Raw genomic sequence first — 21697 nt, 5'->3', positions numbered from 1 at the left:
GTTCCTTTCACCTGAGTCAGGGGGTATTGGAGTTGGTTCAGTGTAACAGTGCCATATGCTTGGAGCAGGGATAGTTTTTTTGCTTGATAACCAGATGCAGACTGCAGAATGTGCACTACATTTACAGATCTCCCATGTGAATATTTGGGCCAGTTAGCGGCAGGAGGCTGTGGTCTGTAGTTGTAATGTCATCTGGCACGGGGAGTTAATAGGTTTCATTGTACTGCCTTGACTTGCAGAGCTTCATTTCACTAAAAGGTCCTCACCTCACTTGCTCCAAGGCACCCTCCTTTTTTCTTTCTTTTTTTTTTTCTTTCCTTGAAAAAAGTGATAACCAGACATTACAATCTACACCATAATTAGACATGTTATCTTCTCTAAACACTTAGTCTCAAGGATCACAGAGTTCCTATGCCTCCAAAAGAGTCTCCTGTGATATTTAGGATGTGTGACATGGAGGACCTGCAGGCTCATAACAAAGGGGAATTTTCTCTGCCACGGAAAGTGACACCCTTTCCAATGGTTATTGTAAAATTGAATGTCAAAACATAAATACTTCAGTGAGGGTAGTTCAGCTGTCAGGGAGCTCACCTGCTGATTCCACTGTGTTTAAGGGATCATGGTTCAAAATCCAGTGGCAACAGCCACCCTCAGAATTATCTCAACACACAGGGTCTTACTTTATTGAATGACTAAAGTAGAGGAAAAAAACTCCCAAACATGAGATAACTGTGCGCTATTGACCAAGCTAAAGCAAGATTTACTAGCAAGTATTGTCTGGGTTGCACTTTCAGAGACAGTGAGGTCCAGGTTTTACAATGGTATCAAAAACTGAAGCAACCTGACGAGAGGAAAGTAATGCCGGGGAATGGGGAGAAGGAAGGCAATAGGAATGGAAAGCTCTTCAGTTACACCTTAAATGGATGCCCTGAGCTGACGGTGAGATTTCAGCACAGAGAAGTGTAATCCAGACTGGCGGAGTTTAGTAATGGAAAATGTTTTAGATTCCTACTTCTTCCCAAATAATTTTGTGCCCTGGAAAGACTTTAAGACAATACACAGTGAAGGACAAAATTCCCTGTTGGGTTGAAGAGGCTGATAGGCAAATGATGTGGTTCATAGCCTAGGCTGGTACTATGACACTGGTAGCAATATATAAGTGGAAGTCTGTAGGAATTTGTACTTCAGCTGCAAAGGTTAGATGGTAGGAAGATGACTTCAACAGCATTCAGCAAATGGCCCTGCGAGGCTGGGGGAATCTCAAGGGTAGGGAAAGAGAGCTTTCACAAGGTTATCTAGGAGACTGAAGATGTATTTTGTCCATATCTGCAGATTCTCACTGCTACACACAAACAGCAAGGACTAGTTTTGATGTGTTTTAGAAATTATGGAGAGAAGCAAAATATTCAGAGAGATTTTCAGTGGGTGTAAATTACCCTTAATTGCTTACAGAGAGGGGAACTACTCCTTAAAGCTGAGGATCTTATTCATGATCTGAATGTTTTCAACAAATCAAGATTGCCCCTCTGAGACAATGTATAATAGTGTCTTTTTGACACTAGCAGATTGTTTTGGCAAAGTAGAGTAGTAACATTTTTAAGATTAGCAGTGTTCAAGAGAACACTTCTGCTACTCAACTATGGCTTAAATATAGTTCAATTTCCCACAGTAGATGGGAGAAAATGTAAGTTTTATGGTATGTATTGAATAAAGAGGTTATTATGTTTTCAGACGTAGATTCTTCAGTCAGATGTTTTTACATATCAACCAGCAATCTAAGAACGTTAACCTTCTCTCTCGAGTAGGTATTTAGTGGATATTTTTTATGTTTTTCTTTTGTATTCTTATAGCTGCTCACAGAGACATCATGTTACTGCTCTGGTCAGACATGGTATGTGCACAGTCCAGAGCATGTAACATACTCTTTGAACTAAACACTGGTTGATATACTTTATATTTTTCGTATTTGTGATTGTCAGGGCTATATGCAAAGTACATATGGAATGCAATCTTAAAAGTGAAAGGTGCAGCCTAGTGCTTTAACTATACCAGCAGACAAAGCAGTTTTATTTTTAAAGCCTGAATTAATTTTTATGTAGCCTAAGTGTGAGTGAGGAGACAAGATTGCATTTGCTTCTGTTCAGGGAGGTGAGTAACATTTTGGAGATCCAGAAAAAAGATGCTAAGGTGCACTTATGGCCTGAGGTAATTAATGACATCAATTATGAGCATAAATATTTCTCATTTTTCTGTATTCTGAGTCCTGTTTATTCAGAAAATGACACTATTTTATAAAAAAGCATATTTAAAGACAAACTACAAAACAATTGCAGATCCGATCTGCCTTCACACTCAAACATACAAATGCAGATGACAGAGAAGGCACTGGAATCAGAGCACTGCATTCCCTCTATTGTTGTCAGTGTTAGTCATATTCACTTCTGCAACAGTGCAACTCTGAACATTGAATTTATGTCTTGATGAGATTAAAAAAACCTAACAGCACCTTTTAGTTTTCAGTTTAAATGAATGCTGTGATGTTGCTTATGTCAACTTCCCAACTTCATACTTATGGACTTCACAGAACAGGTGATGCTGAAATGCTAGTTTTGCTTGAATAGAAGTATTATTTTATTTTTAATACATAACCATAAAATTTACATATATTTATATATTTATATGAGTAAGAATGCTAGCAAAATGTAATTTAATCAATAGTTATTCCTAAACCAGAAAAGATTTTTAAATACCAGAAACTTTTTCTTTTGCTTTGGGAAGTATTGCACTCAAAAGGCAGTGTGCTGAAAGAACTATAAATAAAAACCAAAAAAGAAAGGGCTCTAAGAAGTATATGAAGACTTATTTTGAAGAAGTAGGGGAAGGGAGGGAAGAATGTTTCAAAGCAGAAAGTACCACCACACAACTGAATAAAAATAATTGGAATTCTGGAGAGTGTATGATGAAAGTATTTGAGAATGAGTAAATAGGAACTGGTTTGTTTTGTGTGTGTTTTTGTTTGTTTGTTTGTTTGTTTTTTTTCCAAGGGGTGTAAGTTTTCTGCTTTTCATCAGATTGTGCTGTCTAGCATATGGGCTGGATTTCAGTTGGTATTTTGGGTGCATTTTTCAGTTCTGTGCCGTGGTGTGTGGCTGGGGACCATGGCACTCCATATGGTGGCTTTCATACTTCCCTGCAGGTGTAAAAGAAAGGATTTAAGAGAACACTATTTGAGATAAAGGTTAGAGCAATTCTAGGTTAGAAATGTCTGTTCAGAGCAAGAACAAGACATTTCAAACTGCTTAGCGGAAAGACTCTAGCATATTGTAAATGTTTTACTGACATTTCTTAAGAAAATCCATTTCATATTTTTATCTCCGTTAAATAACAATCTGCTGTCTCTTTGAAATAAACTGGCAGTTTATCAATATCAGATGACTTTAACCTGATACGATGTCGACACAGAGGGGGAAAGTACAGGGTGCATAAGCAGCCTCTAGTACAAACAACACTTACCTTGTTTGAACTGAGTGGTAGGAAGTGAACATATCATCAAGGAAGCAGAAACACCCTCCCTAAGACTCGAGGCAGCCCTCTCAGTAATTACTATGTCCTGTGGTCATGATTTAAAGAAAGGGCCAGATCAAAACTAAGCTAGGACTAGTTGGGACTAATCATTTTAAACTAAGCTAGCGAGGATGACACCTGTGTGTTAATCCTGCTGTGAAAAGAATCTTGGTCCATGTCGGAGAGACGTCTTTTATAACCATAGCATCACGTCTTTGAAATTAGAGTCTTTAGGTAAGACATTGTGTGTTCTCTTTGTTTTGCCTGTAGGGAGACACTGGATTTTCATATATGGAAGCTTTCAAATTGCTGCTGCTTAGCAAACATGCTCAGTGGGTTTGTGGTTTATCCCACCAGTCTCTAAGCAAAGCCTTTCTTGTGCAGGGCAGTACCACAGAAGGGATTACTATAAAAAGGCTTTAAATACAGTCTGTAATCAGAAGAGCTTTTTATTTGTTTCGTGTTTCTGCCCTCTAGGTACCTTTGGCAGCACGATGCATAGGCTTTCTCCAGCTAAAAGAGCCTGACATACTGAAAACAGCAGAGATCACATTTCACTCAGCTTTAATAGTAGTGGGTAGGGATATAGTGATTATCTAGAGCATTTAATGTGTATGTGATTTAATGTCTAGCCTTCTTAGATTAATTAAACGTAGAAAGGAAGAAATCTTCCTTCTTTCTAAGTAGCAGCAGTTCACTTCAAATTAGTGCCTTGATATCTGTTTTAATTTTGCCCTCATTTTCACCTTGAGTTTGGCAGTTCCTAAATACTTCTCATCTGCCTCATTGCTCACTCGAATAAGGAGGATGCCTATGTCAGAGAGAGCATTGCCTACCTGGGGTTAATGCAGGTGATTCCCCTGAAACACAAAGCTATGTTTTGTTCTGAGTGACAGAACTTACACTTTTGAAAACATGATATTAAGTATAAGTTTTTACTTGGCCAAAGAGGGCTCACAATTGCAAAAGGTGGGAAAAAAGACTCCTCTAAACACAGAAGGTGTTTTGTTGTTGTTCTTTTTGTTTTTGTTTTTCTTTGATAAATCATTATTTTTATTGAGATCTACCATTTATTAAACAATCAATATTTTTAAATAAAAATGGACAAGATGCACAAAAAGATAAAAATTATATGTGTTAGTGGTGAAAAATCATTTGTCACGTAATCAAGGTTTCATTGAAAACACAAAATCAAGTTATCCTGTGATCTTTTTGAACGTATTTGTGAATAAGTATATAAACTAGTCTAACATACTTCTTACCATCCTTGACATTTGCTTTATGAATGTGGTAAAAATGAGCAGGGGGACTGCAGGCTTTTTAGCAGATCAGATTCAGATCAGAACAAATTATAACATCTGTTGTACTGTGACTAAGAATCAATTGAATTGTTCTGATTCATCTTATGCTCCTTTATTTTACTTTTCACTTACGTGGAAGAGAGTTAAGCTAGCATATGTCCTTGCCATTAATATAACTTCCTGCCTGTTACTGGTTTGTAATTATATCATGGCAATGACAAGTAAAGCAGATTGTAGCAGACAGAGGAGGAAAAATCAAAACAAATAACTGTAAAAAACCCTACACTTGCTTTGATTATTTTAAAGAGAAAAAAAAATTATCAGCCTTTGTACCGGGCAAACTGGTGTGTTAAGAGAACACTCACAAGAAAATTTTGTAACTGTAAACACAGAGCTATCAGCAGGAGTAATACCATTCAAGGAATGGTCTCTAGACTCTGAGACTTACTATGTAAACTCAACTGTGCTGATGATGAGAAAAATATTAAGTAAACATTTTCAATGCATTATGTGAAAGGTGCAAATGATTTGCATTCTTTATAGGAAAAAAAAAAAAAGTTCTGACAACAGTTCTTGTCTTTTTCCTGGATAGGTACCTATCACACCATTTCTTTGGTGAAGGCTCTTCAGCAGTGGTGACTTCTTCCAATCGACCGCTCTACAAATTATTATCTCTGGACTCCCAGTTGACACCCTGCCGGAGGCTAGAGCTACTGAGACAACTGGATTTGTGCCTGCTCTCATCAAGGTTTTATCTTACAAGGGGAAAAAAAAAAAAAAAGATGAAGTTGGGCAAAGTGGAGTTCTGCCATTTTCTGCAGATACTAGCTCTTTTCCTGTGTCTTTCTGGGATGAATCAAGCAGAGATCTCCAGGTCCAGGTCAAAGCCCTACTTTCAATCAGGGAGGACGAGAACGAAACGCAGCTGGGTGTGGAATCAGTTCTTTGTGCTGGAAGAATACATGGGTACAGACCCACTCTATGTAGGAAAGGTAGGGGATTTAAACAAACTTTGGACCGTGCAGATGCTTGTTTGTTGGTGTGTTTATTTTGTGCAACCTGAAAATTACAATCCTGTTAGTGTGGTTGAATTAAGCCAGGATGGGACCATGCCATAGTTTCAAAAGGAAAAGTGTTTAGCATTTAATACCAGTGATGCATTATATTCCTGATTCCTCCTGCAATTTTCTTTAAGAGCTCTATGTGCTACCTGTGCTTCTTTAAAGGAGTACAGTAATGAAAATGGTTTACCACCAACGATACAAAGTAAATATTTGATTACCTTTTTTTTTCTTATTTTTTTTACATAGGAACAGAAAAATACAATGTTGTTTTGTTTTGTTTTGTTTTGTTTTTTAATAAGACCTAAAAGCTAGTCCCAGAAAATAGAGGTTCTGTGTTGTGTTTTTTGCTCCCTAAAGATCACTGCTGAAGCCAAGAGAGAAAGAACTGGGTGTCTGAGGGTGTGAAAAGTAAAAAGGAGGGCATGCCAGTATTACTGGTTTGCTTTGATGTTGCCTGTCTGGCAGAATGGGACCTTGAGGGCCTTGCTGCCCCCCATGCATATAGCACAACCTTGTGGCCTTACCTTCCCTCTGATGGGCACCAGGCCAGTGCAGAACAAGCCCTTACATCAGCGCATCCCAACTGGCTCGTTTCAGCTGCCTGTGGCTGCATGTGGAGCACACTGAGCACAGCTGTGAATCTGGGCCTCAGCTCATTCACTGCCTTGTGCTGGTTGGTAGCACACTTCCTTCAGCAACCATGAAAGCTAAAAAAACCAAAACAACACCCACAACAATAAAACCCACCCTCAAAACCCCAGCAAACCAAACAAAAACACTCTTACGTTTCTATGTAACATTTACGCGTAATCATCTTACTGAAAGAAAAACCCATTTTTCTATGTAATATCGGAATCAATAAATAGCATTTCTCACTAAAATACAACAAATGCACAGAAAACAAGGAAATAAGTGACAGCTTTTTGCAAAATGGCATGCTTACAAAAAAGGGGATGAAGTAATCTGAAATCCATGGCTTCAAATATACGAGTGCAATTTCAGCTGACTTAATTCATCCTACTGAGACAAAACCTTGATGTTTGTGTTAACACAGTTAAGCGCTTAGTATTTAATCATGCCAACTGAATAATCAAGCTAAATGAGAAAATACTCTCATGATTACAGCTATGGTTGTGTTTAGGTGCTTTTCTGAATTGGGGCTAGTACTTTGCACAATTAAGCCCTTAAGAAAAATGTGCTAGAATCAGAAATACCATTTCGTATTGCAGCAGTCCTGAAAGTTTCTCTTAAGTTGTAGGTTACGTAGCAGTTTGCATTCTGATGCCTTACAGCTGCTGCTTCGCTTTGTGAGTTTTGTCTTTTAGGCAAAATTTTTCTCAGGTTGGAGCTTCTGTTGTGCTTCTGGAAAATGACATATTTGGCATTCTTGTCCACCAATAAAAAGAGAAGTGTGGCTGACAATTTAGCATTTCTCTCCTGGAAAATAAGTCTCTTTAAATACTTAACTGAAGACAGCTTTTGATCTGTAGCAATTCTCATATTCATTCGCTTGCTATATTATGGCCAAAGATGCTGTGGTAGCGCTAGAGTACATGATATTTGCATGTATGTGGTATTTTTAGCTTTACAGTCTGCTCTTTCCCATCCTTTACAGGAGTTCTAGCATTCATAAGCAGTTATCTTCTGAAAAGCAAACCATTTTTTTTTTTTCTGAAACAGTCTGTGCCCAGCCTGCTTTTGTATCAGCAGTATGAATTGTTGGCTCAGGAACTCACATTTGTACCAGCATTTCATTTTGTAGGAGAAGCAGATAAAAATTTGCACTTGGAAAAGGGAGCCCATCTTCCTGGAAACAGAGCCCTTGCTGAGCATCTTGTAAGATAAGACGTGCCCAGTTCCTAACCTTCTCACTGTAGAGGCTTTTTACTCTGTGGTTCCTGAAGTGCAATCATGACCGAAGCGGCATTCTCATGCAGGGGAGCAAAGAGGTGAAGAAGTGATTTTCTGTCTGTGTATTAACTTATTATGTGCAGCACCACTCTGAAGTGAACAGCAATCTCCTTCCTCCCCCTCTTGGCCCCTTAAAAATGTCATAGATAGGGGCTGAGAAGATTGAGATTTGGAAAGAAGAGTTGGTTGTTTTTAAATTTTATTTATTTATTTCCCTTTGGTGAGGAAGGTCTGGCAAGCAAAGAGCTGGCGTAACTCACTTCTCTCAACAAGCAAAGTGGAAGCAGCAACCAGGCTCTGCCTTGTGTTCTGCACAGTGCTCCGCTCCTGGGGACGTCCGTCATGCACTGCCTTATATTCAGGATGCTTTGCAGGGTGCCAGTCTAACCGCGCATCCAGGAGCGAGGAACTTTCCTCCAGATTTTAAGGGCTGCGGCATAAAAGTGCTTCAGAAACACTCAGGCAAATGGAGATGCAATAGGGAATATTTTCTCCCTGCCGCTATTCAATTTTACAAAGCCCTAGGCAATTCTGCTTGGAAGGCAGCATTCACAGAATGTTAGGGTTACATGGCAAATCATTCAATAGTCATGAAATACCAATGTTAATTCTATGTTCAGCATTACCTCTTTTCTTCTGGGCATGTGCATCCTGATACTTTAATTGCATAATCACGCAGGGTCAAATTATATTCCTTTTGAATAATGTAACAGGATTTCAATTCACCTCAGAAAGAGGGGTCTTTCACTTAGAATAAGTTTTCAGTGTTTTCGTGTTTGTTTAACAACACTTCAGATCCATAGGTGAGATATATTGGAGCCTTCCTTCTTCTTGCAGCCTTGAAATCCATTTATTGGCAGAATGTTTTTTCTTTTTCTTTTTTTCTTGTTCTCTTCCTCGTTCTCATTCTCGTTCTCTTTCGCTTTCTCTTTTTCTTCCTTTTTTTTTTTTTTTTTTGTTTTGTTTTGTTTGTTTGTTTGGGTTTTTTTAAGATGTATTTATTATCTTTAGGCAGCAGGGTCTGGTTTCTCGTGTCACTCTGGAGAAACCTCTGGAGCAGTTCCATTAGTTCTACATTAATAGGAGTCAGAGGTGACTCAGGTTTATTGTTTTTTTTTTTATGTAGTTCTTTCTTCCCCATGGTATGAATTTTAATCATATTGGATTCAATCCTGAGTAATTCTGAGTGCCTCTTGGGAGGTACTTAGCATGTAATCAGATTGTGGACTGAACTATACACAATTTCCTTCTGTCCCTCAGCACAGCATATATTATGTTCATTTAAAGGGCTGAAGCATTTCACTGTTTAGCCTATATACCTGTTCAGATAGGAACTGTTATTTTCCAGATGTGCCATGTAGGAGATGAGGCAGTTAACTATGATGCTAATTTAGTTAGAAGCATAGGTGGCTTCTGCTTTCTGGAAAATATTTACTATTCCTTGGTAATATGTTTTGTGAAATGGCTTACTCTGTATTTTCCATGTAAACGACTGTAATGGAATCAATGTGGGCATAAAAATAATAGTACAAAGCAGTTTTAAATTATTCAATACATAAACACATAAAATTAGGAAAAAGTTTATGCTATTTTATCAACTATTTGACAAGCTGTATACAATCACGTAATTAAGGTCTATATAGGCAAAAGGTCCATTGGCAAAAAGGAGTGCAGTTCAAGTAGAACTTTAAAATTTTGTTGATATCTTTTTTGGTTTTGTTACATAACTATCAGACATCCAGGCTTTGTTTTGGGTTGAGGGGTTCTTTTTAGTTGTTATTGCTGGGTTTTTTTTGTTCTTTCTGTTTTTAATTTCATTTTACCAGTGCTCTGCTGCAAAAGTGTCTGTGTCCCCAAAAGCATTATAATGACATAAAGTCTCAGCCAGTAACAGTTTCATTTTTCTTATTAAAAGAAGAAAAAACAAAAGAAGCCCACAAATAAACCTGAAGAAATGAAACAAGACTGTGAACTCCATGTGAGATGCTGTTTGATGGCTAGCTTCACTGTTTTCTTTTGGATCCAAACCAAAGCTCCTTTTCCAATGGCTCTAAATTTAGGTATAGTTAAAGACAGAGACACTCTCAAGCTCTTTGCTGAGTTCAACTATTTTTTTTTTTCTCCTGAAACCTCACCAACATGCGAAGGACTGAAAATAAAAGAGAAAAAGACGTAGCCTTGATTGAGCACAAACGCAAGAAGTTGATATTTGACTGGAAGGCTCACTGGTACTTCTCAAAAATAACACTTGGAACTTGTAAGGTGGCCTGCATGCAGCTGTTATTTACAGGTTTGTGCTAAAGCAGAGTGGGTAAAGGTTTTTCAAGCAGCAAAATAACAAAAAGTGTTATGTTATTTATTGTTGCCACAGCAAGTGGATTGTTTTTTCCAGCCTCATAATTCTGGAGGGATGGAGGCCAGACAGGGAAGGATACTGGCTTTTTTTGTGTTTCTTTTTTGTTTTTCAGAGGTGTTAGTGAATGTGTCAATAAAATGATAGAATTATTCACTTATGATATTTATGTGTGGTGTGACTAGATCAAGCCATAAAGACACAGTCAGAAATAAGGCTTTTTCTAGATCATAGCTTGATACTTTCAGATGTGACTAATGACTTTTTGAGTGCCTTGGATAAAATACTTTGAGGTGGTGAGAACTGTGGTAGTGCTGACCACTCAATCAAACTCAGACCGATATGCAGAAATATCAGCTGCTGAGAAACTGAGAGAACATCGTCTGTGAATGAAAAAGCTGAGGACCTCTGAATAGAAATCAGCCCAAATAGCTCTTCACCTCTCTAGAAACTACACTCCAGCAGTTTTACTGACACTTTGGGAAATGGAGAGGAGATGGGGTGAAATTACTGAGGCTAAATGTGGGTGAAAGAGGCTAGGCTGCCTGATTTGCAGATGACAGAGCAAGAGGTGGATTTGGTGTGGTTCTATTGAAGGTTCTGTCCCTCCCACTACTTCTGGAGGCAACCTACCTGTGCTCTCTGCCCAGCCTGGGATGTCGCCCCTCCAAGTATCCTGCACAGAATAAGTGTTCACGTCTGGTCTGCAAGTAAACTCTCAGCTGAGAGTAGCTACAGCTCTGTATAGATGTTTGTTGTTGTTCCCCTAAGTACTTTTGGGGAAAAAAAAAAAAAAAGAACAAGCTAACCTAACAAAAAAAAGCCAAGCACAATCCTAACTGACTATTTTTCATCTGTCTTTGTGGACACTATGTGGAAAACAAAGATGGCATAAAAACTCCAAGAGAATCTTCCCCTTTGTTATATATTTTGTTTCTTTTCTGTTGATGCTATTTTTACTTTTAGCATAATCTTTGAAGTGCTGTTGTTTCATATGTTCCCAAAAGGCCATTTAAGAAAGTGACAAAGCAAATCTGCTGTATTTCTCATATTTATCTATCTCGGGAACTCTTTATTGTTCTGTGCTATGTAAATTGATAACAGTTGACCTTTTAAGTAAAATGGGACATGCCATTCCTGTCAGCGTTTTTCTTCCACAAGTGCTGCAAATGAAACAAATCAACAGACAAAATAGTCAATTGCTGCTTACCTACTTTGTGGATTGGCTAGTTCTTGGTGAAAGTATGCTTCAGCTGTACAACAGTGGTATGAATTTACCATCTCAGCTTGTACTACACAGTCACCAGTAGCACAGTTTTCTTTACTTTTCTTTGTGGTGGGCTTTGTGTTATTCCATGCTTTACTTTATTTGGATTATTCCAAATAACTGAGAGCTGACTGACAATCTGGCAATCTGATGTTGCTTACTTGACATGCAGGGCTAAAGTGTCTCTGGGGAGAATGGTGAGATTAAGGCCCACAGGAAGATTTATCCAAATCTACCGCTTTTCCTGGTTGATTTCATTAGCCTGCACAGCTATAGTGTAATTTCCTCTTTCCCTCTTTGTAGGAAGTCGTCTTCTCATATAGCTGAATGGATACAGAAATGGTTTTTATGCCAGGGATTTAAAGTGATGACAATTTCACAAGCACAAGCACTAAAAGACAATTTGTATGTAATTTCATTATTAGAAGTGATAATAGAGTTGAGAGACTTATGATTGGATACTGAACCAGAACAAGCAGCTTTTTGATCTTTTAGTACAATATAGAACATCGATCCTTAACATGTGACATTACAGACGAGGAAGGTTAGTGAAGGTGAGGATGACATCCATAAATTAAGTAGCCCTCATTGCAGCTTTTTTTCAATGGCACAGCTATGCTATTTATATAATCCGGTAATACCAGTTCTGTATTTCAGTAGACTAATAGGCTCTGCTGGCAGTGTTCTGCTTCTAATTTCTTCTGGGCATTATTTAAAGTAATATTTTATGGGTCTCTGACAAAATATAAAAACAAGAGTAAAAGCTAATTTTGCAGTGAAACGTAGATGCAATTCTGTATGCTTGGTTCTGTCATAAGAAAATACCTTATTTTCATGAGAGCATGAGATCTACAGTTTTTATGTCAGTCAATTTCATATTCCTTTAGGTGACTTTTTTTAGCTGTATTCCAGAGTTCCTTCTTTTCGTCTGCTGAACTTGTTTTTAGTCCTCTAGTTCATGCTATAGCCTGTCACTAAATATCCAGTTTTAACTCTGTCCTTTAGTCTCACAGTTGTGTATTAATGACATTGGAAATCCAGTGCAGTAAAACTAGGACTACCAAGAACTGTGAGTATTTGCATTATTCTAGGGCTAAGGAAGTTCATTCATGAACCAAATTCCCATTGTGCTGGGCACAGTGCAAGCAAACACAACCCCTGCCCTGAAGCAATGTTCTTGTAAGACAAGAGGCAATAGTGGGTTAAAAAGCAACAACAGAATCCAAAGAAATATGGAAACATTAGTAAACATCCAGAAAATAGCTTGAGAACAATAGCTTACTGCTCTGAAGATAGAATATTATTTATTACAAAAATAAGACTCATACAACGTTTTTGAACATTATGAAGAGATAACAGGGAGTTCTTTCTTGCCTTTATTTTCAATCCTTTACGGATGACAAGTTAGTTGAATTTCATAAAGTAGATCTATTTGATATCTGTTTTACTACAAGACTACTTCTTCTTTCAGACCAGTGAAGATAAAGGATATTTTTCCATTGCTTTCAAAAGATCAAACTGTATATGCTTTACATTTTACATCTTGTAGCCTACTATCACACTAGCTTTTTGATCTTAACTTTTTTCTTATACCTGTACTGTGAGACATAATGGTCTGTCTACTAACCCATTGGGCATTCATTCTGTGTATTAATTATTCTCCATGTGTCACAGTCTAAAAGTGCTTCCAGGACTATTGCTACCTTGTCACAATTCTTCTGCTAAATGTCTTGCTCCACACTACAGGGCTCTTTTTTTCTTTTTTTTCTCTTTTTTTTTGTGGTGTGTGTAATCATTTAGTACAATAGTACCTGTGTACACATATCAGTTTTTTGTGTTAGCTTTTACCAGTTAAGGGGAGTACCTGGCACAACTTATTTAGAGACCCTGAAAAAAATCAAAGAATGATTCCTTCATATCCAATAAGTTAGCTTTTACATAAATATAGTGATGATAATTGCTGGAAAATCTCTGTGGTATAATCTTTTTCTCCTAGCATAATGCATTTCCCTGGAAGAAGTGGCTGAACTAAGTGCTAATGGTGGAACTGCTGAGAGAAGAAATAAGTTAATACACAAGGTTGCTCACTTCTTTCAGAATAACTATTAGGTGCATTATGCTACCAGCATCTTCTCTTGTCACTTTTGCTTTGGAAGAGGCAAATACTGTCACGTAAATTAGAGATAAGTAACTCTTAGAAAAAGCAGTGGAGTTTATGCTGTTAGAACTGTAGTTCTGTCCCAACTGTCCAAACCGTAGTCATGGTATGAATACCAGCCTACACCACAAGCAGAAGTTTGTGGATGCCATAATGCATAATCTCTCATAGCTTCAAGGCTGTAAGCCAGTTAATTTTTTTTCCTATTTTTTACTTGATATTAAAAATATGTTGTCAACACCTAACTATTCATCAATTGACCTATATCTATAAATGGGATCTACCTTAACCTTCCCAGGCTAAGGGTGAACTTAGCCAATGAAGAAGCTCTATTGACAACAGAAGAACACATCATGAAAAGGTGCCGATTACCCAAATCAATAAATCTGCTCATAAAATAATACAATATATCTAGGGTTAATTCTTGCAGATGTTTTTGAATTAGCTAAAAATTTACTACCGTTGATAGTTCCTTTCATGCTCAGTAGTTACTTGCTGGTGCTATAGCCTTATGCTGTTGCAAAGGGAATGTTGTTATTTATGTGGGTGTAAAACATGTAGTACAGTAGTTTTACTCTATAAATCATCAACAATATAGTGAAGAATAAACTTTATTTTATCTTTCAGATAAATAGGAATACAAAGACAAATTTAGCTCTTTTGCATGTGGTAGTTCATGCACAATTATTCATGTAACAGAAAATAAAAAATATGCCTTTACTGGCTCAATCTCAGGCTTTCTTTTTCAGAATGCTCTGAGAGAAGAAGGTAGTTCTAAACATGAGAGAAGAAGTCAAAAGTTTTTTAATATGTGTTGGTTATTAAGTTATGTTGTTCAGAGAATAACTGAAGATTTAATCCAGAATCTTGAGATCAGTATTATCCACACTAGTAGAGTATCTGCAAGTGTTAATTTCTGAATACAACTATTTGGCCATTTAAAAACTTAATTTTTAGATGATATTTTATTATGTAGGTTAGCAAAAAAGGAATACAAAAGACTGTGACAACAGGTAGCAACGTATTCGACATTTTGACAGTGAAAAAATAGTGCCTTTCTTTCATATAGTCATATAGTATTCTTAGAGCACTGGATACTTGCTTTATGGTGTTTCATATGCATGAACAGGATATACGTTGAGAACAGCTAGGGCCAGTCTGACATAATGTTGTATGTACATCACATGGGATTCTTTGGCCATTTCTGAATAGAAAGAAATAAATTTAATATCATTTTCCAGGTGATACAAGGAGATTTTGCTGCATGATTTTCATGAAATGTTACCGTAGTTGTACCATCCCATTTAGTTTTTCTATTTCTGTAAATCACAAGAAATTACCTTGAGGACTACAGAGACGTGCAATTTTGGTGCTGTGGAGTGAGTGTGAGAAGGATTAAACTCACAAAGTTATTTTCCATTTGAAATGCTTCCAAAATGTGGAAAATCTGGTACTTGGATACATATGTAAGGATGATAAGCTGCTGCTTAAACATTTTCATACTGAGGTACCAAATTGTAACCCTGCTGACTTGGCAATCAAGCAATTCATTTTCCTTACGAGGTAGGCAGGTGCTGTATTGGGCAAAGTTTAGCTTGTTATTCCCTAACAATGAAAAGTTTTCAGACACAGTTGGGAAAAGCAGATGGTCATTTGTTAAGTTTCCATATTCATGGTATAAATGCAATGCCATAAATTAGCAAAGTACTTAATTTGTCTTTCTTATACAATTTACACACATTATATGGGCAGAGTAGGCATTTGGGAAAGTACTTGGCATATTTTTGTTACTTTTTTAACTTGCAGGGCTATAACACTGCATAGTGTTTACATTAAAAACTGTGAAATAATTTCTCTTGCTCCTAGATGTTCATAATCTTCGTGCATATTTAGACTACTGTCCTCCCCACCCATCTTGCCATTTTCCACGTAACTGTTGCTTAGCCAAGCAGTACATATTTCACGCTTTTACAAAGTTTTCCTCATTAGTCAGCACTGCAGTATAGCGCTGTAGTCCTATGTTCATCTTCACTGGTCTTTTATTCATTCTCTGTATTTTTTCAATATCTTCCTGACAATAAAAAGCCCTGGACAAAAGCACTCAATTATACCTTCAGCTAAACAGAAAATAAGCCAAGTGAAACTGTCATTTCCTGTCTCATTGTATGAATCAAATTGTACAATTCATGTTTCTTTCTTTTCAAGCTCATGTCCACTACTACTCAGAGGATCTTAAAGCCTTATTGCTTTTCTGTTTTATACTTTTTGCTGAATCAAGTATAATCATGAGTGTGTATCAATCCCTCTTGAAAAATTTGGAGAGCAGAGGATATATTAGTTGTTTAAAAAGTTGTTTCAGTTTTTCTGTTTGGCTGATAAATTGAATGAAGTCATGTCAAAAGAAGTTTTGTGGAGGAAACCAGCAGGAAATGGAGTGATAGCAATGATTGAGCATATACATAAATGTGTGCCTGTGTATATGTATAGGAAAAATTTGAGGTAACTTACATTGAGGAATAATTCCCACTCACTATTCAACTCAGATAAATTTTAAGATTAAAAGAAAATTTAGAGATTCTAGTCTTAACAATTTTAGTACAGGAAAGTAGAGACTGAAAAAGTTTAAGAGAGAAAAAGCATCCCAGAGAGTATATGTAAGAACGCAAGGACCGTGATTGTATTGGTTCACCTGAAATGGAGGTAATTTTCCATGCAGTTAGAATCTTTTCTACTTAGTAGCTAGCTCAGTGCTTTGTCTTGGATTTAGTGTGAGAATAAAGGAATGGCACTCTGGGACAGAGTTAACACTTGCTTCCTGTAGCTTTCCAGTGTTTTGGTTTTGATATGTAAATAGTGTAAGAACTCATAGACATCTTGGCTGTTGCCAAGGGGATTAGACTTTTTCAACTGTCCAGCTGCAGGTTAGAGTTAGCAGCTGGAAGACAACATAGTAGGACAGCACCTAGACTGACATTCAGGTTTACCAACAAAGTATTCCACACCATGAATGTCATGCTCCATATTTAAGCGGGAAGTTGCTGGGGACTGGCCATCTTTGATGGCCTCTGTCCACGAAGGGTCCTGCTCCTGCTTCGATTGTCTGATTCCAGTGATTTCCCTACACCTGCTGTGATCTCTGTGTTTGCTGGACTCATTATCCTTGCATTGTCTGACCTCTGTCTTTCATTGGTGGGAGCCCGTGTTATAGCAGCTAAGTATAGCTCTGTATATTTTTATAGCTTTGTAAATTTATGATATTTACGTTGTTTTTCACTCTACTATTATTCTATTAAATCTGTTTCCATTTCAAGCCATGAGTTTTTTCCTCCTTTTCCCTTCCTTCCTCTCCCATGTAAGGAAAGGCAAGAGAGAGCAGTTTTTTACTGTTTAGCTGCCGCCCAGGCTTAAATGGTGACAATGATGAAGCATTATGCTATGTTTTTCTCACTCCAGAGTCTGCTGTAAAGATGAAAAGAACATACCAAAGCACTCAGTGAAAAGATTAATTTAGATTAAGGTGTAACAATCATATGTATAGATATTGATTTCCTTTGCTCTTTGCTAAGGATTCTATATGCACCTGTATGGGACATACAGTGGTTTAAGTTGCATCAATCCACCACACAGTTCTAGAAAAAAGGCCTTGTAGGTAACAGTGCTAACTGACTTAGTTATTTTAACACAGATGGGAAAGGAGGGCAGCTAGCCAGAGATCTAGTAAAACCCAGGTTTGAGAAATCTATAGTAGACTAGGTCTGTTAACTAGCAGCTGCATTTAAAAGGGACAATAATCTAAGTAAAGCCCATTTGTAATTAAGGAGGAAGTTGCCATGTACAACAAGGTATTCTACAGTAAAAGACAGCAGCAAAACTAAGTACCATCAAGACAATGACTAATAGAAAAGTGATATTATGTTTTTTTCCTGGCAACGGGGGAGCAAAATGCAGAAAAGTATAGAAGTAAATATTTCTTATAAAACATTACGAAAGAGGGTTAGAGAATTTGGAATTTGATCAAAAAAAGCCTAAAACATGAACAACATGGTGCCAAACAACATAGGACAAGACAAAAGAGCCTTCCATCCCTAGAGGTTCCAAGAATACTGGGTCAAGGTACAGTGTGGATAAGCAATAAAGCAAAAAAGCAAGTCTGAACTCTTAGCAGATGGATATAAGACTCTGAATATGTCCAGCTGCTAGTACAGTAACTGGACCGTGTCCAGACTGTTTCCAAATGAAGAACTGCTAATTAAAAGGTTTAATGCTCTTGTCTACCACTAAGGAAGGTAAACTGCACCTTATAGAGTAAATTTGTGTTTGGAGTTAAGGGGATGAAATAATGACACTAGTGGGTTTTCTGTGTCTTTTGGAAACTCAGTAGACCCCTTTACTTCTAGACTGGTATTTCGACATTCATCATTTTATGTAACTGATTCCTTCAAGCTATTTGCAGGCTACATGATAATTTTTCCTGCAGATTAATTTCAATGTTCCGTCAAGACTAGATTTTTTTTCTATACTATGTAAGCCACAGTATCACATTCAAAACTTTCCTTTCTTCTATTATTTTAATAAGTAGAGCTAGGTAGAAGATGATGGTCCATTCTGCTAGTCTGATGGCAAAATCATCTTTCGAGAATGTTGGTTTTTGGCCAATTTTACTTCTAGAAGTATACAATTAAATCAATGACTGCTTTACATGTAGGATGATACAGACCGAGGGCCCAGGACCTTTGTCTTGCTTCCAAAATATCTGCCAAGCAGACAAGGAGGCTATGAGGATGACAGAAGGATTAAGATGTCCACCTTGATGAGAGATCCTTCTGATACTTTTAGAGATATAAGGGTCTGTATCTGCAGACTATGTTAAAAATTCAATTCAACCTTTGCTTCTGAAGTAATTTTGTCATCTTTGTGTTAGATATAGCGGCCCAACTTCTGACCATTTCACGTATGCTTTGTACATACTTGAACTGCAAAGACCAATTTGGAACACAGATTTGGACTGTAGCAGGATGAGCTAACGGGTTGTGGATCAGATTCAATTCTCCGGAAAATTACTTTGTAAGGTAATTAACAAGATACAGGGGAAGCATGCTGCAGCTTGACCATCAAGGTCAGAAGAGTTACGTTTATTACAGCGAACAAAGTGATCAGCAATATTGCAAATTTTCCTGGATTCAAACATTCTTGCACTTGTAAATAGCCTTTACTGATGACAGAATATGACAAATATGACCTCAGAGGTGTCATTCTAGAGAGTAACAGGGTGAAACCAGATCATCTTTTTCCATAATTACTTGTATCTGCTAGAAACATAAATGCAAGTGATGATGAACATTACGTTCAATGCTTTTGTAATCTGTTCTCAAAAACAAAGTACACTTTTGGTTTTGTTGGTGGCAACAGAAGTAATGTAATAAAATAAGATAGATTTTCTTGAGTTCTAAAGAATTAAGATACTATTTAATAATGTTTGGTAGAGGATAACATTACTTTAAGCTGTTCTGTTCTTCATACTCCTGAAGCTGTGTTGCATTAATCAATAGACTTTTCCTGATGTTTTGCTGTAAGGTTGAGCTCAAGGAAAACATTCAATACTGTTATATATATATATTTTTTAACTCAGCTGAAGGTTGAAATGCCTTCGGGGGGAGCATGGGTCTGTCAGAAGCAGCAGTAGGTTGCCACATGAAAAAGGCAGTTCAGGGCCATGAGTTTTCACATTGGCTTAGAAACCCAGGGTGTCTTCACTAACTTCAATACAATGGTCTAATATGCGTCTGATTGCTTACAGAATAGCAGAAAATTTGCTCTTAAAACCAACTGTATAAAATTATACTTCATTGCTCAGTTGACTAATTCTATGTGTGAGTCACACCTGCCTGTTCTTGTGATAATTTTTTTTCTACTTATTATTATTAGTCCTGCTGAGCTAACACAGCTGAGAGACAGCAAACTGTATTCTGTTATTTCTTGAGTGTTATCCACAGATGTGTTTGTTATGTTCCACTGACTTACACCTGCACAACCCAGTTGTAAGCTATGGGACCATACATTTTTACAATAAGAACAGAATCTGAATATAGTAGGGGTTTTATTTAGGTAACCAGAGGCATAAATCATGGAAATAAAAAGCTTGCCTTTGCAAGACTCAGTCAAGGTTGCAGTACAAGCAGCTTACTGGTGAATTGTCCACTAAGTCTGTTTGAAACGCAAGTCACAGAAAGGCATTGCTAGTTTTATACCTGCTTTTCAGCATGTAGGAAAAAAAAAAAAAAAAAAGAAGAAAAAAAAAAAAGCCTGTTTACTGTCTTAATGCCTTTTTTTCAATGATCAGATTGTTTTAGCTGGTTGGTTCATTTTGTTCTTTGCCAGTTAACATTAACTAGATTTGCTATTGATCAGCTACTCTCCTTCCACTTTTACTGCTATTTTTGTGTGTATATAAACACAAAAACATTACTGAACTGGCATGCTTTCCCTTTGGTAAAATCTGGAGAATCTAATAGTGCATTCTGGTTCCTTTATTATCTTATACAGCCATTGTTTTTGTGTGTTTTAAAAGTAGCTGCAGGGCAGACTGAAGGGTATTCCTTATCCTGTGTTGTTATGAGCACTGACCACAAATGTTTGATCACTTCTGTAGAGAACATGCTTTAGAATTTTTCATGTATTCTTCACTGAAAAAAAATTTAAAATAAAATAGCCAACAAGCGATCTTTCTGCCTTCGTGTAAATTTAATTGAGCAAATATGAATAGAGATTAATTGAGCAAACAGAAGAGGAAGAAGCCATAGAAAAGGATGTACATAGGAAAAAAATAAGACAATACTAGCCGCCCACAAACTCCCAGAAGAGCAGAAGATCTGTGGGACCATTAGGAGGACAAAGAATTCACCAGTTAGCAATGCGAGGGAGAGTAAGGCTGAAGAAACACAATGACCTTTGGAGATGTATATAAATGTGTAGCAGATAGAGAATATAAATTCCAGCTGTGAACTACAGATGAGATTAGGAAGAATTTTCTGTTCACTTCAGAATGTTTGATTTTAATGATATTTGAAGTTTATACATCCTTGATCTTCATTAGTTTGACTGATCTGCTTGTGACTTTTCTTTGCAGAAGATTTTATATATTTATGTTATTTTCACAAGGTAGATTTCATCTATTCATAAGTAATATAACTTTTTACTAAACTGTCATTGTATTCAAATGACAATTTGCACATTTTTGAAGGGAAATAGTACAGAAAAATAAAATAAATATGATTTCTGTTTCATGTGCAGAAACAGTTACTATTTGGAAAATATTTAGTGAATTTAAAATAACATTTTCCTTCTGAAAGATACAGGATTTATGGCAGTATCTATTGATGTTTTAATACAAGGCCTAGAACTTTGTGAATAGGGATATAATTTTTTTTTTCCCCTTAAAATTATAGAAGCAGATCTTCACTGAATGGAAATTGCTCTCCCTTTCCAGTGCACAGAGCTCTGCTGATTTACACCAAACTGTACAGAACTTCCCTAAGGGAGGATATTTAGCACAGTTTGCTAAATTAAGTGATCATTTTAATGGACCACACAGAAGGTGTAAGACAAAAGTGAAAATGCCTTGAGTATAAAGTTCTGAACATTACAACTGGTGACAGAAGGCCAATCAATGAGACAGTAATCCTATAAAAATACAGAAAGATCAGATTGCTTGTCGAATTAGAATTGCTTTAATATGGATGCATGCAAGGGGATAGCAAAGGAGCTGGAAACTTTCCATCTGCTTTGTATCTGATTGTGATCACTTAGACCAAGAGGATAGAAATGATGCACAATTCTGCCAGGATGAGACATGCAAATTGGATCAATTAAGCTTTGAGAGTGCTCAGACAATCTGGTAGAGAAGTTTACAAGCTGTGTCAAGTGAAACTTAGTGCAGATCTGTCTTGAGTGCTGGGGGCAAGTATTATAGTGATTTAAACTCTAATCTCCAAGATTAATTCATTGTTTTTGGATTAGGTTATAAAACTGATCAGATACTATAATAAAACAATCAGATACTATAATAAAAGATCCCTTTAG

General features: G+C 36.9%; 1 protein-coding gene across 4 annotated transcripts in view; it reads left to right on the top strand.

Annotated features, from left to right (window-relative positions):
* CDH7 (cadherin 7) overlaps positions 1 to 21697 on the top strand; it is a 138882-nt gene that overhangs the window by 56619 nt on the left and 60566 nt on the right. For all 4 annotated transcript variants that reach the window (XM_065053064.1, XM_065053065.1, XM_005498712.3 and 1 more), the window contains one exon: positions 5458 to 5857. In XM_065053064.1, the coding sequence (XP_064909136.1) occupies positions 5648 to 5857 (210 nt within the window). In that variant the 5' untranslated portion in view covers positions 5458 to 5647. The remainder of the gene's footprint in view (positions 1 to 5457; positions 5858 to 21697) is intronic.

The sequence above is a fragment of the Columba livia genome, chromosome 2 (genome assembly GCF_036013475.1).
Source record: "Columba livia isolate bColLiv1 breed racing homer chromosome 2, bColLiv1.pat.W.v2, whole genome shotgun sequence".
NCBI lineage: Eukaryota > Metazoa > Chordata > Aves > Columbiformes > Columbidae > Columba > Columba livia.
The sequence above is the reverse complement of the archived record's forward strand: the minus strand, read 5'-3'. Positions and strand labels throughout refer to the sequence as shown.